We start from the raw sequence: 22,500 nt of genomic DNA, 5'->3' as shown, positions 1-22,500 counted from the left end.
CTGCCGTGACATCCTCTTATCCTTAACAATATGCGACACAGTGTTAGTCTTCATTGGGCTTGGGAAGAAAATAGCATGCAGGACATGGACAACTCTGCCAGAATTAAAAACACCACTCCTGATTTTCTCCCATGCTCCATAAGACATTCCAGAATATAGCATAAAAGCAATCGATAATTTTTTCATAATACTGTATGAAAAGGACAAGCATGCACAAATGTATGTGTTTCTTGGAGAAAACTATTTGCCTGAAATAATTGAGTAGAGCAAATCTACCAACAAGAGATGCATCATTGAAACAGCATATCTGAAGAGCGGCATTTCAAGCAGAACATGTGTGGGGTCAGGCACTAATTCCTCAACCCGAGATTCCCTCTCTTTCTCATACATAGGGCTGAACTAAGAATAAAACTGTAGAACTCATAGAACCCCTTACTCTGCACAATCTTGAGAAAAATGACATGGGCATGAAGCCAATGGGTCAAACGGAAGTCAAGAGCTGAACCTTCTGGCAACTCTTCTCAGAGAAACTGAGGATTTTTGAATGATCTTTGAGAAAATGATGCATTAAACAAAGAAATATTTGGGATGAAGTTATCTATATTGTTGCATCACGAGATGCCACCGTTTTTGTCGGAATCTTGCTGTCACTCCACCCTCAGAGAGCACGTCAAATTTGATTGGTTGAGACAGCGTATTATTTTGGCTAAACAATGGTAAACTAGAGGTTTTTGGAAGTGCAAAGAAGGCAATTTGTGTTCTACAGTGTTCAAATATATAATTTAATTGAAATAAAATAAACGTTTTGAAGGTTGTAGAAAAACAAACAATCATTGAATCGGAAGTTTCCCGCTGATGATGCACCTTCTTTTAAATCACCTTGCTGAACACGTTTAATTAGTTCCTCGTGCCTGTTGTTTGTGTCCTTTATGACATCTTTAAAAATAGCAAGTTTCCTGTTTGGAATGATGTTCAATTTTTAATGACTGCCAGACTAATAGACAGACTGAAGCAATTGCTTTCCCACAAGTGCACATGCGTGCCCAGGACAAGATTCCAAACATCCCGTACAATTTGCCAAATTCAGAGCCAACATACTGCTAAACTGCAGGTTTGTGTTCCTATTTGTGTTCTACAGTATTCAACAAATAAAATTTAATTGTAATTAAGTAGTTCCCTCAATCATCGACTGACATCTGTCTGACAGACAGTGAACCAATTGCTTAATCCACACCTCTGGGTAAAGGGTAAAAAGACGATACAAGTCTCTCTGGACAACTCTGCCTGGAACTTCCAAGACCTATTCTGAGTTGCTTCCTGATGGAAGACTATTCCCTGCAAGTACAAAAAAAGATGCTTTCAAATTCACCGCTCTCTGTTTGTGTGAAGAAGAATGTTCCTAAAAACTGAGACTCACAGACAAGAGTATAATGTTTTGAAGAGTGCCTTGTTGTTGAACTGTGCGGTTTGTATCTCAACCTTTCTTGAACAATGGAGCACGTGATATAGAAAGGTAATTGGTTGAACTCTCATGTTTACTTCATCAAGGTATAAAATTTCAAAGTATAATCAATTTGTTTTATAAAATTTATCTTGTCATCAATAATACAAGATGCACGAACCACTGCAAACTCAACAACTCAAGAGTATGAAACATTTCAGCAACGCAGCCCAGTCTTACATTGAGGCTGACAGCTCAGAGAGAAGACAACAGTGACTCCTCTCAGAGTGGAAAACGAGGTGATCTGAAGACAGACTTCAGCATTTGTCCCCCATTTCCACCTCTCCAGCTGGCTGCAGACTTCCAAGAAAGGAGTCGTGCCACCCCAACAGACTGCATACAGGCATTGGATGCTTTAAGGCTTGTAAGTATACCTGGAACCTGGCTGACACAGCAAGCTGTGATTGTGGAGAGCTCCAGACTGCAGAACACTTGGTGGAAGAGTGTCCCATCCACCAGTTGGTAGGAAGTTGGAATTCTCTTGCACAGCTTGATCAGCAGGCCTGAGAATAGTTGAGATCTGCTGGGTTTACATCTTGAATGATCGACGATCGGACCACATGAAAGATGAAGAAGAAGATGAAGTTCATCTCAAACATGTGGTATGAAGTGCCACTGCCACAGGGTGTGTAGTAGAATATGTATGAACTAGGGCCATTCTCCAAAACAGCCATCACCAAGTGTGGGAGCAAATACAATCCCATAGTATATCCTGTAGATGGTAGTCCAGGCTCTGCGGTGGGGCATGTGGTTTGTTCTTGATAGTTTGTGTGGTCGGGGATATCGGCTTAAATTATCCACTGCATTAATGTCAAAATACTTTATTTTGGGACATTGTCATTTATTTCCCATCAAGTGGGGTTCAAGGAGCAATTTCTGATGGAGTCTACAGATGTCATTTGATGATACTCTTCGTGGTCATGTGATGTTGAAGAGTTGTTGTTTTCCACTTGGTGACAGTTATATTTTTACACGCTGTTCGCACCCTGACTTGGCATGGTTAAAGTACGTATCAGAATCCCTTTGCTCTCCCTTTTCGTCACATTTCCTCTTGTCGATTGCTTATGCTATATTTCCATTTGCTCACATTAAATTGTAACCTTGAGACTTCACGCCATATTTCTCCAGCTACACAAGTTACCTTTACATAAGCTTGATAAAACCATGTAAACTGTTCCAGCACAGCAAAATATCATCATTTATACCTCATCAATGAAATTTCTCAACCATTGCATGCAAGATTCAGAAAAATATTGGAGCTTTTACATTTTTGGCTGCGATGTTGGAAAATCGTGACTGTTGGACACCTCAGCACAATCCTGAATGGTACGACAATTAAAGATACAAATTCATTGTCTATGAAAACTTATAGTTAGCCTTTTAAACTAGATTCAAAGCTCTACTTTACAGGGAAATACTGTATATGGATGTTTGACTATTTTGGGAGCCATCTTGTGTATGTCTTGGAAAATGGCCACTCGGGAATTTTTTTTCCAGATGCCTCTAAGTCTAACATCATTTGATATATTATATTCCTAAACACATGTGGGAAGATGCACAATTGTTAGGCCATGCCACCTGACTGCTACATTTAAAAACAAAATGCAATTCAAAATGTGGGATTGGACAGGCATTAAAGTGATTCCAGAAGCGTATCAGGAAAAACTGGGAAAACTGGGGAAAAAATGAGTATAGATGAGCAGAACGAATGGAAATGAAAGAAATATAAGCAGACAGCCCTTACCTTGAAATGGAAGATGCCTGCATAGCCTGCCCCAAAGCTTTGCCCATTAGGAACCACATGGGCCAGCAATTTAGGGTGCAAAGTGAGGGATGCAATGGCTGCAAGGAGCCAACAATCTCCTGCAGAGAAAGAAATGCCAACTTTGACTTCAGCCAAACATTGAGATGTTGTCATAACATGTTCCTCATTTTAAATTCAGGGGCTGACAGGATGGCCGAGAGGCACAGGCACACACTTATAAGTTGTTTGTAAACTTATAAGTTTGAATCCCGACTCAGCTATATATAAACTGTCATCCTGCTGTTTCACAGGCAGGGTAGTTAATCAATTTGTGTGCCGTCCCTCGAATGGATGTTAAACGGGATCCCATCTGCCAGCATTCGTTGGTGGACGTTAAAGATCCAATGGAGTACTTTGCGAAGAGTAGGCGAACTATCACTGGCACCATGAACAAATTACAAATTCCTACCCTAACTGACAGAGGGCATTGCATCAGCTGCATAGTCACGCACTCAGACAATGATGCTAACCCGCAGCCTCATGCTGCCTACGAATGAAGAAGAAAATTTAAATTCCTGTCGTCTTTCATACACCAACATTAACCAGGCTTTCCTTCAAGTCACAGAGTGTTTCCCAGCATGCAATGAGTCAAATATGATTATTGGAAGGAGCTCCATCTCCAAGGAGGCATTATTGCATCCAGCATGCCCTCGCATCTTCATTCCTCGCATCTTGCATGACTTTGAAGCCGATACCTTTTTTCTACACATCGATTTGAAATGATTCTCTCTTTGTCAAAGCTGTCCTGGTGTTCCTGAAGAGATTCAGAAAGAAAATTGAGTCCAGTACAAGTATGAGGTGCATGAAGGGGTGGCAAAGTGAAGCTACAAACTATTAAATAGCAAGACCTTGGCCTCGGCAAATATTATAACACATCCAGCAAATTATTTGCCTTCCCAAGCTTCTTATGGATGCACCTTGAAAGTAATGATTAAACCTTGTGGATGAAGGTAATGATTTCTTAGCTCTTATATGAGCATCGATATTTTATACTATATATATATATATATATATATATATATATATATATATATATATATATATATATATATATATATATATATATATATATATTATCCCTGTGTCGTAAGAGGCGACCAGGGTTGCGTCAGGAAGGGCATCCGGCGTAAAACATGTGCCAAATCACAATGCGGATCGTACGGATGATCCGCTGTGGCGACCCCGAACGGGAGCAGCCGAAAGAAGATATATATATATATATATATATATATATATATATATATATATATATATATATATATATATATATAAATCGATTTATTTTTCAAACATAAACCACATTGCAATTGTGTTCCTTCATTTTTATAATTTTTTCCATGGTGGTTTTTATCCTTGAAATTTTACAAATTAGGGGTGAGTGGACACATTGCTGTGCTACAACGTCAATATGACGACTCTGCTCAACTGACACCTTTCACGTGGGGGCTCGATCTAATACAACATGCCTCCATCCTCAATCAGCTTCAAAGTCAAGCAAGACAATCAGCATCATCCACTGCCTCCTAATGGCTTCAAAGTCATGCAAGATCAAAGTTTAATCACTCCAAAAGTGAAAGCACAATCTGCTGTGAAGAGTTCACATATTTCTGCTCGCAAAAGCAGGAATGTAAAGAAATGCCTGAAGTCAGAAATACAATGGAGCAAAGAATCCGTGCGAATGCCGGGTCATGAGCAACTTCATCCAAAGGTGGCTTCGGGTCCACGTCACAATCGAGTGTTTATGTCACGTGGGACTTGCACATGAATATAGGTGAAATAGGTTGAATAGGGACTTGTGATCTGTGACAAGTTGATTTAATAAGGTGTTGTCTTTGCGCTTACAAAGCCAGTGATGTTACGTCTGGTTTTCAGAATATTCATACGGGGTTGGATCTTCAAATGCAACTGTCCCCAAACCTCCCTCCACCAATCAGGATGAGTCAAATATTTTAATCAAGTTTTGGGGTGAAGAAATTAACAGATTCAGTCTATTTCTTTTTTGAATTCAATTTTTTTTTAAAATGCAATTAAAAATGTGGGAATTGATGTGAATGCATTTGAAATTCAAATGAAAACACTACTTACAGTTCTTCAATGGTTCACGCTTGTATTGCTTCAGGATCACTCAAGAAAATCACCCGGGATGCGTACGGACAAATCACTCCATTGTTAGGACGGCTTTATTCGTACAATTTGTCCTTTTATCTCGATTTGAAAGAGAAAGAAACGACTTTTGGATCTTAGGTTGCTGAATCGACACAACAAACACAATCAAAAGAAACATGAACTCCTAGATATTGATAAATCTAAATTGGAAAAAAAATTAAAAAAAAACTAAAAACAAAACAGACTGGACATAAATATGATAAATACTAAATATACGTAAAAATCTTCTGAAACCTATGCTAACTGTAACAATACAAAAGACATAAAACAAATAGCAATGGTTATTAGTATAAATCACAGTTTACATAAAAGATTTTTTATAAGCTTCAAAATTTTTGGGTCGAGAAACATGTGAGAAAAAACAAACAATAGTTTTCACAGCAATTTCATTACTGGAGTAACAGCACCACAATGAGGCTCAGGGAATGAAAGGGCTTTTTGTTCTCATTAAATGAAAGAACTACGTTTGCTCTTCTTAACAAAAAGGCACCATACACTGACTACAGTCAGCTGCAGTAAAAGTATTTAAAAAGGCGAGATTACGAACAAATATTTCAACTTCCACATTCTCTTAAATTTCATTCTTCCCTTCAGGTCTTCAAGACAGCTGTTCACCATCTTCTCAGATCATCCCCCATCCAAAACCATTATCTTTTTTACCCTCTTTAACCCCAACCCCCAAGCCCACCTCCTTCCAAATTTCAAATTTTTCTTTCTTGAGAGTTTCCTTACACAGGGTGGGGCAGAGAAACGGGTGATGTTAAAAACTCAGTAATTAAGTAAACATTATGTATTTGCCAAATTACAAATATGCCATCTTAAAGTACATAGCATGCCTTTTATTTCTTGAAGATCAGATCCTTGAGATGACCTCCGTCTCTGCACAGGCATTCCTCTCGTTTTCCACGCATGTTTCCCATGACATAGCGTAGCATCTCCAAATAAATTCCGGCAATTTTTTTGACGAAGTCTTTCTTTCAGTTTTTCAATGTTGTGTGGGCAAAGAACATACACTTTGCTTCTTAAGTGCCTCCATGAAAGAGTCACATGATGACAAGTCTGGGGAGCTTGGAGGTCAAGTAATGTCATGATTCCTGCAGATGATGTGGTTATGAAAATGTAGTCGCATGGCACCCATTAACACTCTGGCCGTATGACGTCATGCCATCTGGTTGAAACCAACTGGCCTTATTAACTTGAGGAAACCTAATAGCAAGTTGATCAGTCAAAAAAGTTGCGATCATGTTGGCATAGCGGAGATCGGTTTTTTAAATCTCCCATTTCTCTGCCCCACCCTGTATATCCATCTTGTCTACCCCATGCTCCCCCCCCCTCTCCACCTCTCATTCCTCTGCACACCTATTGTTTGTCCAAGTCTCCCTCTATTTTGTCCTTCAACTCTGTTGTTGGTGTCCCACCCATCTCTCAACTGCTCCTTTTGTTGTGTTGGTCCTGATCCCTTCAGTGCTCTTGCTCTTACATGAGCCTTGACTCTATATACAAAAGTAAATAAATATTAACTACTCGCAAATGTTTACGACAACCAGCTCTCGAACGACACCAATCTCATTCACAAATACTAATGTCAACGAGTTTACTAACAAACTTAAGCGCTGACTCCAGCAAGCTTACTAACAAGCACTAATGATTAACAATCACTGAATACAGTTAGCTTACTAACAAGAGCGATGATGATCACCATGAGCGCATGCAGAAGGTCATGTTTCGTCAAGGCTATCGTTAATGCATCATGTATCAACATGAAAATAAACAGAGCTAGATATTATACTCATGACTACGTGATACTTATGCGGTGAAATTGGCATGACGTACCCAGTGCTCCCTGCTTGATGTCTGTTCTTGTAGCACCATTCACAATAAACTGTGGATTACAGCAGATTTCCTGCAGGCAAACAGCATCCCATAATGATCCTATATAAACGATTTTCAATCCTAACGATGTGCATAACCTTCAATGTCTGAAGCTTGCCATTGATGGAGAAGAGTAAGAAGAGAAGTGGGACACAAATTAAAAGGGGAATTTGTAAAACCAAAGAAAACAGAATTGTATTTACATCGTGCAGCACACAAGAGATAAGGACACAGAATTCCTCAAATATTGAAACCAAAAGAGAGAAGCAGCTCACAACAAGTTTACACTACAATTAGGTATGATTGGCAGGAGCAGGGGAGTGTGGGTGCACCATTGACGGCTGGCTTCACCATTGAGAACGAATTGCACCACTGGTGCTTTCTTCGAATTGCATATGCACTTTACATTGTAATCGAGTTGGTTTGACATCGGGGCTGCATTGAGTTCCCCAAGTCTCGTTCGGAATGACGTTTTTCTCAGAAGCTGCTACATGATAAACCAAAAACATCACCCTGCAAACAACGTCATTCACCACAAGACTCCTTCCACATGCTTTGGATGAAGCCAGCGGCAGTTCTGTGGGCAGTGAGTGTGGTGAGCAGTTACTTGGATGGTGAAAAACCTCGTATTTTATTGCCCATTAATATCCTTCAAGCACATGTTGCGATGCCAATTTTGATGTAAGGATAGGAGGAGTTCTTAGGTGAAAGATCGTTGTGGGCCCGACATAGAGAGCCAGCTGAGCGTTGCTACTCGACACTTGGCTGTGTTCCTGTCGGACCTCTTCATTGATCCCCATAACTGCAGTAAAGCAGCTCTACACATCGCTGCCCTCTCTTGCCTATTTCTTGCCAACTGACGTAGATGCTCCTGAAAAGACGTGTTATACACCTTTTTAATTTTTCTTCACTGTGTAGATTATGGAATGAGTATTTGTATTCCTGCAAATTATGGTTTTATTAACCCCTGTTGGACTTAATCTGAAACAGGGGCTTATGGATTTGGTCTCGATTTTCCTGTCCGTGCATGCATGCATGAATCCACAACCAGATCTCGGGCATGTATGGGCCAATTTTATTTGTACTTGGCAAAAAGATAGCACATGATGATATACATATGCACATCATTTTGTTTCGTGATGCAATCAAAATGGTCGACTGGCGGTCTTTGTCGATGAAAAAAAAAACCTGATGATGAACATGTTCTCAACCATTTCTCAGACATACATTTACTGATGTGGTATAAACTTGGCACACAGATAAAGAAACATGGCTTAAATAAGCATTTCATTTTTTTTGAGATCAGATCCAAGATGGCCAACTGGCGGCCATTTTGTTACAAAAATGTCTCCCGAAGCATTTCTCAGACATGCATGGTCCAATTTTGTTCAATCATGGCATAGGCACAGTACATGAAGAAATACAAGTGCCCCTCACTTTAAATTGCGATCTGATCAAAGATGGCTGACTGGCAGACCAGTGGCCATTTTAGTTGTAACAAAACCCGGCATCGAACACGTCCTCACCCATTTCTCCAGACATGCATTTACCGATCTTGTTCAAACTTGCCGGACAGATAAAGGATGATAGCTTGCATTTCCACATCATTATTTTTTTTCACGATCAGATCCAAGACGGCCGGATGGTGGCCATTTTGCGACTTAAATGTGTCCCAAACCATTTCGATGACATGCATGGTCCGATTTTATTCACACCTGATACAAGCACAGTACATCATGGCATACACGTGATCTTCATGCTATTTTGCAATCTGATTAAAGATGGCCGACTGGTAGGCTGGCAGCTATTTTTGGTGTAACTAGCAAAGTGGGCGGGTACAGTTATCTGTTGAATGGCGTTGGTCCCGTCTCGATCGGATGAAATTGAGAAATTGACATTATCCGGTGACCTTGACCCCGTGACCTTTGACCTTGACCTTGATCCCCTTATGTCCGTTCCCAAGGATCACATATGCCAAGTTTCATCTCATTCTATCCAATGGTTTGGCCGTCTATAAAGGACAAACAAACATGAAAAATTGACGTTTTAGTCAATTTATGACGTCATAACTCGAAAACCGGAAGTCGGAAGTGAATGTCGTCAATCAACTGTGTCATTTAATTTTGATTATCTGTCGAATGGCGTTGGTCCCGTCTCGATCGGACGAAATTGAGAAATTGAAGTTACCCGGTGACTTTGACCTTGACCCCCCCCCCCCCCCCCATGTCCGTTCACATGTCCCAAGGATCACTCATGCCAAGTTTCATCTCATTCCATCCAACGGTTCGGCTGCCTATAAAGGACGAACAAACAAACAAACAAACAAACAAACACACGTACATACAAACATATTCTATTTTTTTAGTATAGTCGATAAATATGGGCAAGCCCTTTAACTCCATACAACAAAATTACTAAAACAACAGGGGCTACGACATTTTATGTCTTTTTACCTTGTTATCTCTGCCATCGAAGTTGGATGGAGGTTATGTTTTCACCTCTGTTTGTCTCTCTGAACATATTTCAAAACGTTATAAATGGATTCGGATGAAACTTGGTGGACAGGTTGGGTGTGTGACAATGACCAATTGATTAGATTGTGGTGAAGATCTGGATCCGGATACGAGAATTATTTAAGTTTCTCAGTGATTCTTCACCATTGAGATACATGGCCAAACACAATAGAGAGCATGATATTTCAAAAAGGAGAGGGAGAAATTTGGATGAAAGTTGGTGGATGACATGGGTAGGTAATAAGGACAAGTTGATCCGATTTCGGTTCAGGTCTGGATCCACATCTGGCCTATCAGGTCAGGTTAGGTATGGGAGTATGCGACGGAGCAGCGCATCGCTGTGTCCACTTTCCGTCGGTACTCCAGGGGCCTCCATCTGGCCATCCCCCAGGCAGATGCTTGGCCCAACCCCATCTCCTTGAGATGCTGATCAACCTGCTGCAACCATGAGGCACGTGGTTGGCCCATTGGCCTGCTCCATTCACGAGGCTCCCTCACTGAGTGAATCTTGTGAGCAGGATGTGCATAAGGAAAACGAGCAACATGTCTATGCAGCCGCAGTTGATGCTCACGGACTATGCAGCTAACAAATCTCATTTGAGTCTCTCTCAGCAACTGCTTGTTGGACACAAAGTCCGACCAGTGATAGCCGAGGATTCTCCAAAAAGACCTCCGACCACAGGAAATAAGTCATCATCTCAGATCCCAAGTCAGAGTCCAAGTCTCACATCTGTACAGCAAGACTGGAAGAACCAAGGACCTGAAAACTCTGACTTTCGTCCTCCCACACAGGAACCGACAGTGTCACACCCCACGATCCAGTGAATCCATGACTCCCCAGGCCCGACCCAGATGTCGATTAACCTCGGCTCACAGCCAGCAGAGAAATGAATATCACTGCCAATGTAAGTGAATCCCTCCGTGACATCAACATACTCACCACAAACAAACACAGAACATAGCAGAACCCAAGATGTCATTGAAAGCCTGGATCTTAGTTTTGACCCAGGAAACCCATAATCCCAGTGGCTCTGACTCCTCATTCAGCACCTCGAGGGCCCCCAAAAGGATCTCCAGAGTCTCTGCAAAGATGACTGCATCATCTGCGAAATCAAGGTCAGAGATCTTCACATTCCCATGCGGTGCACCGCAGCTTGATCTCTCTGATATTCTCCTCAGAATCCAGTCCAAACAAGCGCTGAAAAGTATGGGGTCAGTACACATCCCTGACAAAATTCAGCAACAACTGGAAATAAGTTGGATATGGTATCACCACATCTCCCAGCACTCTCGATACCAGAGTAGAGTTCAGACATCAGATTGATCAGTTTTGGTGGCACCCCACGAAGACCAAGAATCCTCCAGAGGGCATCCCAATTCAATGAATCAAACGCTTTGCAGAGATGAACGTAGTCTGTAAGCAGCCCCTGCGAAAACTTTTGTCTGCATTCGGTGAGGATCCGAAGAGCAAGGATAGGGTCAATCGTTGAACTCTTTGGTGTAAGGCCTGACTCTGCTGGACCGTGGTACTCATGCAGATGGTGGCGAATCCTATCATGAATTATCCGAGCAAAGACCTTGCCCGGCACTGAGAGCAGCATCACCCCCTTGGTAGTTGTGGCAGTCCTGGCGGTCACCCTTCCCTTTCCAGAGAGGGACAACAAGGCCCCTCTTCCAGTCAGTTGGGATGATGCCCATCTTCCAGGCAGAGCACAGAACTGTATGCAACGACATGATTACAGCATTTCCACGAGCACATGTGCAGTTTTATGCCTCAACTCCCTGAACAGCTGAGTTCTGCCATTTAGCCTGGCCCGCCAACTCTGGTCAATGATATTGGACAAAGTTAGTCTTCACTCCACGGTGAGTTCCAAGATATCCACTGGCAACATCAAGGATGGTGGTCTTGAAGGCACTCCACAACTCTTCAGGATTCCCCAAAGCAGTAAGGCCCCCCAAATCCCCACTCAGCCTGTTCGCAAACTCCTCAGCTACCCTCTCACACTTGAGCTTGTGAACATCCAACCTAGGCTGGGATAGTCCCATTTTCTCGGAGTTAAACTGCAACTTCAGAGTTGCTCCCACAAGCCTGTGGTTGGTATTGAGGAACTGAGCACTCTGGTAGACCCTGCAGTTCTGGATCATTGTCCAGCGACGATCAACGAGCACATGGTCAATCTACTTTGCCATGCCACCAGCGTTGGAATACCCATTTCAGCGATGAGACTGTGGGTGCTGAAACCATGAACCGGCCACCCTAAGTCATGACTTCTTGCAAAGTCAAGGAACTTAGTGCTATTCTGGTTCATAGTTCCAGACCCGTTGGGACTAACACATGTCTCATAACCATCCCTGTCAGTTTCAGTCAATGCATTGAAATCCCCCAAGACGAGAAGAGTATCTCGCCTGGGGCACTGCTCAACCATAGACTCGAGCATGGCATGGAATTCATCCTTCAAGGTGAGATCACTCACCTCAGTCGGAGCATATACAGAGACCAGGGAAACGACACCCAAGGAGTGACGAATCTTTCATCTCATTATCCACTTTTTGACCAGTGTTACCTAAATTATCATTGGAGTCACCTTATTCGACACAGCAGCAGCAACTCCTTGGGCATGGTTACCATCAGAGCGACAAGACCAAATGTGGGTATAACCACCCCTGATGATCTCGCCACTATCCTGTCTCCGAACCTCAGAGAGTGCTGCAATACCATCGTTCAAATGCTTGAGCTGAGATAATAACAGAAACAGGTGATCATCCTCTCTGAGGGATAGTGGAAACAGGTGATAATTGCAGGCACCCACCTGAAGGGACCACCTCAGGTGAACCCAAGGACACCATAGTCTGGTGGACGACACCTCAGCACCACGCCGACACACACTACTGCAATCCAACCCGGGAAGGTTACCTCGTGGTTTTCCTCCTTTCAGCAAAGAGTGGGGGTCCCGAAGGATTTGCCCCCATCCCGTCATCGGGTGAGTTGTCTGGCGGAAGGCAGTTGCATAGGAGGTACTCCCACGGAGGAGGTACAATTTTCTTTGCGGTTTTCTTATGTTTTGCGGAGTGAAGGGTTTTACGGTGGCTGGAGTGCAAATCTTGCCACCCACCTCCTAAAAAAAAGTAACCCAACTGCAGGAGAACATTTGCAGAAACAGTTGGGCACGAGATATGGATGGCCGTTGGCTCTCAAGGATCTCCTCCACCCTTTGACAGGTTTTGTTTTTAATCCTGCGGGGTGTCCATATCATGCACCCTCCTCACCAGGAAACCTTTTGGGGGAGTCGGTTTAGTCACCAACAACCCGAACATGAAACAGGTTCATACAGGTTTACATGATACCTGTAGCAAATCACAGATCTGATGTGGCCTGACCTGACAATAGCTTATCAGTGGGATACAAAACATTGAATGTTAAGCCTGGTGGAGGTATGCCCTCTACCGAGTGCCATTGTAGTAGTATTTAATTGTATATAAAGTGCACTGAGGTGTTTTATCAAATGTTATGAGCACTGTACAAAATTAAAATTATTATTGTTATTACACAGCTCAGTCTTGCAAATCACTTCCTCTTTTTGCATCACATGTCTTGTAAAATTTGACTTGATGAGATGTGTTGTTCATCTTTTCGAGTGTTGGTGTTAACAAGCTTTCACAATGTTTTACTCAATTTCTGGCACAGTTCTGGCTGTTTTAACAATTTAAACTTTGTGAGGTTGTCTCTAATTTATTTCTTCCTCAAATGACATGTGAACACAATGCACAATTTGTGTGCCCTCCTCCAAAACCCCTGCTTCCCTCCCCACAGGGAAAGTATATTCACATTATGCATGCCATTTGAACAAAGACACTTCTCAGAAAGTTGAACTCCTCTGGAAAAGGAAGGTCTGGCTAGCTGACTGACATCATCCAAGGGTGAGAGCAGCGAGGTTCTCTTGGTCGCATCCAATCATCTGCTCTTTCTCTCTCCTTCTTCTTCTTGTTGGCATATGCAATTCAGCAACAAGAGCTCTTTGAATTTCTCTCACATTTCCACAAATGGCTCAACATTACTGTTTGATCAACCATCCCGATCGTCCAGAGATCCAAATTATTCCGAGAATGCAATGCAATGCAAAGCAATGCGATGAAGACAATATTATACAGTGCCTTCAGAAAGTATTCAAACCCCTCGACTTTTGTCACATTTTGTTGTGTTACAGCCTGAATATAAAATTGATCAAACTTTTGTCAACAATCCATACAAAATACCCCAGAATGAAAAAATGTAAACGTGTTTTTAGAAATTTTACAAATTAATGAAAAATGAAAAGCTGAAATGGGTTGAGTCAATAAGTATTCAACTCCTTTGTTATGACACTTCAACTTGAGCTCAGGTGCATCTAATTTCCTTTGATCATCCTTGAGATGTCTCTACAAATTGATTGGAGTCCGCCTGTGGCCAATTAAATTGATTGGACATTATTTAGAAAGAAACACACCTTTCTAGATAAGGTCCCACAGTTGACAGTGCATGTCGGAGCAGAAACTCCACCATGAAGTCCAAGGAACTGTTCATAGAACTCCGAGATATAATTGTGAGGAATAGATATGGGAAAGGGGATAAAGCAATTTCTTGTGTGTTGAAAGTTCCCAAGAGCACAGTGAGCAACATCATTAGGAAATGGAATGAATATGGAACTCCACAGACTCTTCCTTGAGCTGGCCATCTGACCAACCATGCAAAAAGGACCTTGGTCAGGTAAAGGACCAAGAACACAATGACCACTCTGACAGAACTACAGAGTTCCTTGGCTGAGATTGGAGAATCTGCCAGAAGGGTAATCATCTCTGTAGCACTTCACAAGTCTTGGCATTCTGGGAAAGGGTCCAGATGGAAGCCACTCCGGAGAAAAACATACATGATAGCATGCCGGGAGTTTGCAATACGGCATGTGAAAGAGTCTGTGGTCTGATTAGATGGAAATTGAACTCTTTGGCCTGAATGCAAAGCACTACGTCTGGTGGAAACTGAACACAGCTCTTCACTCATCTAACACCATCCCTACAGCTGAGTATGGTGGTGGCAGCATCATACTATGGGGATGCTTTTCAACGACAGGGAATGGGAGACTTGCAAGGATAGAGGGAACAATGAATGGAGCCAAATATAGGTGACCTTCATGTAACGCGTGGGATGCATTCCCATGAAATACGGTGCTATCCAAAAAACGTGTTATGGGGCAATATTTAACATGTATTTTTAAGATTGAAGACCAACATAAAAACCTCAAAAAAGCAGGAAACAATGCATAAATAAAGCATATAACAAATAAAAACAATAAAATGAATTACTTTTTATTAGTGTTACCATGATTGGAGTAGTGAGATACAGTACATATTGCTTGTGGCAGGCCTATTCAGGTGTGGCAGCCTGTCCAGTTGAGGTTGAAGGCTCAGAAGATGAAATGTAGGCTGATTCGCTTGGGAGTTTTTTTTGAAGAACTTCATAATGGAGACTCGAGTGGCTTTCCTCATTTTCTGTTAATAGATCTCCTTGTTTCAGGACGTAGTCCATCTCCCTCCACACCTTAAAACTTCTCATGCAGTCAGGATTGTTTTCATCACAAACGACTCACTCAGAAAGATGGAGCACAAATGACTTGCACAGGATGATGAAGCACGAACAACTCGCTCAGAAAATATAACATTCAATTTAAATAAGTTGGTCCTCGATCATAAACTGATAAGACAGACGGATAGACAGACTGACATGAACCAAATGCTTAACCCCGCTTTTTGCTTTGTGTGTGGGGGGAAACTAGAACGGTACTCGGTAGACCGCATACCTTCACCAGGCTGAACAGTTTATGTATTGTATCACACTCATCAGCTGGATCTTCATCTGTACTTAAGCGAAAATCAAATCAGTTCGTCCCTGCCACACACCCAACGTGTCCACCAAGTTTCGTCCAAATCCGTCCGTAATATTTTGAAATATCATGCTTCTTCTTCTTCTTCTTCTTCTTCTTCTTCTTCTTCTTTCGGCTGCTCCCGTTAGGGGTCACCACAGCGGATCATCCGTATGATGCGCATTGTGATTTGGCACATGTTTTACGCCGGATGCCCTTCCTGACGCAACCCTGGTCGCCTCTTACGACACAGGGATATGGTACACCTATTTTAACCGGGGTATACACCGGCCCAGTATATTGGTACTCATTTCGCCGACCTTGGAAGGATGACAGGCTGAGTCAACCCCCTGGTGTATTAATTCAGTGGCCCAACGGGGCTTGAACTCAGGACCTTTTGGATCCCAAGCCACTGCCCTAACCACTGCGCCAACACCAGGCATATATATATATATATATATATATATATATATATATATATATATATATATATATATATATATATATATATATATATATCCATCCTGATCTGAATCGTCAACAAAAACGAATCAATTAGTTCATGCCACACACCCAACCTCTCTACCAAGTTTCATCTGAATCCGTCCACAACTTTTTAAGATATTGTGCCATATATTATTTTTAGCCCTATCTCTCAGTGGTGGAAAATCTTTTTTTTTTAATTCTAGTATGTGGATTCGGAACTGGACCTTCACCAAAATTGAATCAATTTGTCCTTATCACAAACCCAAACGGTCCAGCAAATTTCATCCAAATCCATCATAACATTTTGAGATAACTGCTTCAGTGGTGGAGGTAATAAATACAGGTTGTGTATCTGTACCTCTGTTGCCATTATTTGTTCAAAAGTTGATCGCGGAAGTGACCATTTGTGTGTGACCATTTTCCCAGCATCATTATTCATGTCTATTGGTATTGCGTCTATCCACGTCAGGCAAACAATTGTCCATTGAGTTAGTGTGGCAAATCACACACGTTCCTCATCGAGTATTATCTTATCTCTCACAGTGGTGATTACAACATTGGTGGCTATGGTGAAATATAGGTGATTACGGTGTGGTGTCTATCACATGCTTTCCCCACCTCGTGTCACCTTACATGGCTACTCCCACCTGGGGGCGGGGTTGCCCGCTAGTCTTATCCACATGCAGAAACTACGCATCGAGGTATAGATATTGTTCCGAATTTGGGAATTCGATTGCACACAACATACAGGATACTTTAGTCAGCTATGTCGATAAGTGCTTGTTCCCCAGATAGCTCACCTTCCATTGTTTAAATGTTCAGAAAACGATTAGATGCACTGCGGATCGATTTAACAGTTAGGAAACGAACAATGGAGACATCCCTCCCCCTCTTCCGCGAAGAGGAAGAAGAATCCTGCCGCCCCGTGACTCATGACTCAACAACTCCCTCCCACCCATGGTTGAGCGGGGGGGGGGTGGAGCACGAGGGCATGAGTCACGCCGGGATCGGGAGAAGGGCGGAGAAGGATAAGGACGAGATCCTTCCTTTGTTCTTCGTTAGTAAGCTTTTTGCTTCGGTAGAGAGTAGTCGTTCAGCAGACTTTCGGGTCCTGTTTGGCTTGGGTTAGGGTTGAGGCCTTCAGAAGCTTTTTGCTTCGGCTGGCTCAGTGAGCTTCGGCTGAGGCCTGGCTCGGGAGGAGGCTTTTTGGAGGTTTTTTGCTTTGTTGGTTCAGTGAGCTTCGGCTTCTATTTGGCTTCGGCTTCTGTTTCTGTTTGGCTTTTTGCTTCGAGCTGCTTTGTTTTGGAAGGAAGTTGAGCCTGTTGCTTGGCTCGAGCTGCGAATGGTGGCTTCTTCTTCTTCTTCTTGGTTTGTGGAGCTCTTTGTTCTCCATTTTGATTCCCGGCTTGGTGCGACTCATCGACCTCTTCTTGGAGGTGGTTCCTCGGGGAAGCGACGCATCGACGGGAAGGATCAGCGCCTCGTCTCACCAGCACATGTTGAGAAGCGCGGGAGGTGGTTCCTCGGGGAAGCGACGTATCGACGGGAAGGATCGGCGCCTCATCTCACCAGCACATGTTGAGAAGCGCGGGAGGTGGTTCCTCGGGGAAGCGACGTATCGACGGGAAGGATCGGCGCCTCGTCTCACCAGCACGTGTTGAGAAGCACGGGAGGATTCGCGGGAACTCGGGAAGGATCGCGGCTCGGCGATTGGATCCAGCTTGCTCTCTTTGGAGCCCAGGTCCGAAGAACTTGAAGACCACACGAGGTGGAGAGGTTCGAGATAGGCTCTGGGTTTCAGCTCACCTGTCCTCAGAGCTGGAGCTCGTTATTAAAGGACTCTGCCACCATTTCTTGGGTGTGTGTGTGTGCGTACGTGTGTCCATGGGCCCGTCTAATAAGTAGGAACTGCTGTTAAGTGTGACTGTACATAATAAGTAGACGGTTGTAGTGCTTTTGTCGTGCTTTTGTTGCTTGTATAATTGCATACGTGTTTTGCCTTGTATAAATGCATACGTACTTTATCATAATAAATGTGCTTGTGTGAATGTAAACCTGTTCGTTGCATCCATTCCCTCATTGAACTGCCCCATCTTGCACTCGGAATATAGTTGGTTTTTAAATAACCGATAAATAGAATCGGGTCCGGCGAGGTCTGGCGATAATACCCGCTCGGTTATCCCAGAACAGAACGGACCGCTTAAACTGTTTGTGTCCAAGCAGGCCCTCGCCGAGGTATGGTCCCTCAGTAGGTTACCCGCGTGGGTACTTCGGTATATCGATATTCGGCGATTGACCCTATTTCACGCGGGTAGAATACGGACTGGGCCGTGGTGGGATTAAAAACCCACCCGTGACTGTTTTGTGGCGTTGTTCCAGAAAGTCACGACTGGATTGTCCGTTTGGTGGGCGAAGCGACTGCTATTGGTTAGACGTGGTCGTTCGCACGCTGACGGGCGGGAAATCTACAACACTGGTGTCAGGACGTGGGGTACAGATTCATCCCCTCCACACTAAATTAACAGAATCGGATCAAGGGTATGCGAGGCGACCCTCCGGTTCCATTAAATTACGAGCTTTTTAAATTTTTCCGAGAAGCAAGATGGCAGTTCAAGGCGAGCGGGAGCAGGGGGTAATGAATTTAGAAATGTTAGAAATCATGGCTCAGGGCGAACTGACCATGCAGGACACTCCCATTATGCAGGTTGACTATTTCCCACAAATAAATGCAGAGTCCACAATGGGCGCAGCTGCGGGGACCGCGGTGTATGACACCCCTCCCCTCCTCTGTCAAAATCTCTCCCGGCCCCCAGCAAAACCGCGACCGACCGAGGCGCTTCAGCTTCGTCGGGGTCGGCTATCAGCCAAGTGGGGGGAATGTTGATGCAGATGATGCAGTCTATAAAAGAGATGAAGGATAACATGGCCACAAAAGATGACATGAAAACGAATGTGCAACAAATGGGAAACGAAATTAAAGAAATGCGGGGTGAAATGCAGCGCATGAGGCTGAATCTCCGAGCTGGGCAAAAAGGCAATAATGGCGGTTGCGAGGAGCGAAATGCGGACAGTGGAGCTCAAATTGGCGGCGCCACGTGCTGGAGCGAGCGAGCTGAGGGGGAGTGTGGACTGTGTCGGTCCCGCGGTGGAGGACAAAATAATACGGGAGACTTGTTGGGCGAGACTAGTAACGGCAGAGAGAGTGACGGTGACGGAGAGGGAAAAATTAAAAGGGGAGACCGAAATGTGTAAGACGAGACACGAGGTGATGACGACAGAAATAATAGTGGAGACGAAGGAAACGAACAAGGTGACGGAAACGCAAATAGTCAGGGAAACAGAGACACGGGAGATAGAGGATGAATTGGACGGGGTGGAAGAAAGTAAAAACGAACACACACACACACACACACACACACACACACACACACACACACACACACACACACACACACACACACACACACACACACACACACACACACACACACACAGAGGTAGTGGAGGACAATAGGGGTGAGCTGGTGGAATGTGTTGGGACCCAATGCAAGCAGCAGGATGGCCTCCTTCGGGAACGAGGGAGGGACTGTGCCCCCTTGAGGGGGATCGCGACGAGGAGAGTCCGGTCGAGCCTTGGGAGGTAGAGGGGGCGAGTGCTGTTCACGGGTGCACGTGGAGCTTGGGGGGTTTGGAGACCCCGGGAGCGCTTGAGGTAGCGCAAATCCCCAGCATCGTCGTCCCGGTGTGTGTGGTTACGAGTGTGGCGAAATGCGTGCTGAAAGCACGCATTGTGTGAGTGAAACCCCTTGTGTAAGTGTTATGGCGTGTGAAAGCGATTCCCCGTGTGTGAGTAGTATGGTGTGTGTGAGTGAAAGGCGATGTGTGAGAGAGACCGTGTGTGTGAGAGTGCTGTATGTGAGGGAGATGGCGGTTGGAATGCGCGAACATGCAACCGCATGTCCGAGTGTCATGGCGAGGTGTGTGAGCGTCGTGGCACGTGGGAGTTTGTGCGCAAGAGTGCGACGACGACGGTGCCTGACGGTGGACAAAGGCCGAGTAGCGGCCGTAGCTGCATTGTGGACCGTGCCGGGTTTGCATGGCAGCGCGCGCGGGGTCCGTGCTGTGCTACGCACGAGGCCGCCACGTGCACGCCTGCGAGAGTGAAGCCTGGTCCGCAAACGCACGCGGTAGATTTGCCGATCCCACGGACGGACAGAAGGTAGGCTGGATAATGGATTTGGACCGGATGGGTTTTCCAGGCGAGCGTGTGTGTGAAGCTCCAACGAGCAGAGCACATGTGCTCGTGTGGGGAACCCCTCGAAATGCGAGGCTTGCTTTTAATGCGCAAAATGACGTCGTGGCTGCAGGGTTGGAATCCGGCAGGAGGGAAAATCCCTGCCGGATGGTGCCGTCCGATAAGGGACGAGGTGCGAGAAACGCGAACAGCTGCCATGACGTCACGGGGAAAGGAGCGCAGTTTGCGAGTTTCCGCGCTGGTGCACGCATGAAAAAATAAAGCAAGCCTCGCTTCAGGTGAACAGGATTCCCTGGGCAAGGGGTGGAAGACTCCCCCCCTTGCTTAGGGGGCACAGGAACGACTAGTTAGGGGGATGGGTTAGCGATAGTTAGACCGGCTTCATGGGGACATGTGTTGGTTGTTCCTCATGGAGCCTGTGGAATGGATTAGTTAGAGGGATTTGAGTTTAGATTGAGGAAATGGAAATTTTTGGATTTTTGGAGACATGGACAGACATGGAAATGTGTAGAGGGGACGTAGCTTAGCTACGTAGAGTAAATGGAACGTGCATGAGAATAAGGGATGACGAGGGAGAACGAGTTAGTCAGGGGATTTAGTTAGAAGGATGGCAGTGTGGAGTGTTGGTGTGAGTTGTGAAATGGAAAGTGTGTGAGGAAAGAGTGTGGTACAGTGGGCCCAAGTGTGCCAGTGGAGCGAATGTGGTATGCATGGTGCGAATGACTGGTTGGGGGGAGGAGTGATTCCCACCCAAGTGTCTCCGGGGTCAGTTTAATGTTAGCTAGTGGGTTATTCAAATTTACTAACAGGAGGTCGTTTTGTTGTTTGTGTCGAGAGAAGGCACGAAACCCGTTTGGAGGGGTGCAAGAGTTCATGGACCGGCTGGGAGCGTGGCTTTGGAAAGTTGAGTATTTGTTTAGTGGGCACCCCAGGCACCGGACTAGTCGGCCAGAGTAGGCCAAGGGCCCAAGAGGGGCCGGGATAGTGTCGTGGGCACGGGTGACCCGTCAGAAACGGGACCTGTAGCGCCAGAATGTCACGGGGGCAGTGTAGTGGGCACGGGCGACCCTCGGAAAGGGACCCGGGGAATCAACACGCCACGTGGGCATCGGAGGGGGGCAATGCCAGAGAGGGCAACCCCCCAGGTAGTAGGGAGCAGCTAGGCTCGGAGGCAGCCTGCGGGCCTGGGGGTGCCATGGTTGGAGTTCGGCAGATTGGGAGTTCCTGCCAGTTGAGCCACGCTGCCCAGCCAGGAAATTGTGCGAGGACAAAAATGAAAATTTGAGGGCGAGGCCCAAATTTATAATGGACACCAACACAGACGACGGAAATCATGGTTTATAGAAACGATAGTTTTAAAGTATGAGGCGTTTTTGGAAAGCCCTGGGGTAGTTTCAGGTGTAATAAATGTTAGGGTAGTTAGGAGATGTACCCCTTCACACCATCCATCCCTTCGCTCGTTGTAGGCCGCTGGACCCACCTTGGTAGATCGCTGAACTCTGAGGAGGCCATTCTGAGGCTTTTTTGGGTCTCGAGACAGGACGCTAGTCTCTCCCTATTCCCCTCCAGAGAGGGAACGTAGGGGTTGGGAGTAGGCTAGGTTGACAGGATAGGTTAGCCAGACAAGGACATTAAAGGGGGTTCGGGAGACAATTATAAAAGGGAAGTAAAAATAATAAAAATAAAGAGGGACTAAATTTTTTTGTGTTGTGTGGCAAATTAAGGGAGTGGGTATGGACGGAGACATGCAAAGGCGACAGAGTGGGGGGAAACAGTAGGCTAGGTTCGAGCCTGCCTTCAGAGCGACCGGCACCACCGCACTCCCTCAAGACCTGATGGAACCACAACAGAGGCCGGCCAGCTTCACCTGCCGGCCTGTTGTGCTGCAGCTGCCTGTTCTGCATGGACTTGCCTTGCCATGCCTTGTTTGCCTGCCTCTGCCATGACCCCATGCCTGCTCGCCCTTGTTTGCGTTTGCCCGTGTCCATCCATCACCATGTGCACCAGGA

The 22,500-nt window shown here is 44.8% G+C and overlaps 1 protein-coding gene across 5 annotated transcripts in view; it reads right to left on the bottom strand.

Annotated features, from left to right (window-relative positions):
- Positions 1-22,500, bottom strand: part of LOC147022718 (calpain-9-like) — a 151,090-nt gene that overhangs the window by 96,268 nt on the left and 32,322 nt on the right. For all 5 annotated transcript variants that reach the window (XR_015059881.1, XR_015059882.1, XM_085887520.1 and 2 more), the window contains exons 2-3: positions 7,305-7,374; positions 3,246-3,364 (exon numbers count right to left, since the gene is read on the bottom strand). Coding sequence is in view for 3 of the 5 variants with exons in the window: in XM_085887520.1 (XP_085743646.1) it covers positions 3,246-3,364; positions 7,305-7,374 (189 nt within the window). In the remaining 2 variants the exon portion in view is untranslated. The remainder of the gene's footprint in view (positions 1-3,245; positions 3,365-7,304; positions 7,375-22,500) is intronic.

The sequence above is a fragment of the Eptatretus burgeri genome, chromosome 7, assembly GCF_056783735.1.
Source record: "Eptatretus burgeri isolate ZD-2024b chromosome 7, Ebu_testis_v1, whole genome shotgun sequence".
Classification (NCBI taxonomy): Eukaryota; Metazoa; Chordata; class Myxini; order Myxiniformes; family Myxinidae; genus Eptatretus; species Eptatretus burgeri.
The sequence above is the reverse complement of the archived record's forward strand: the minus strand, read 5'-3'. Positions and strand labels throughout refer to the sequence as shown.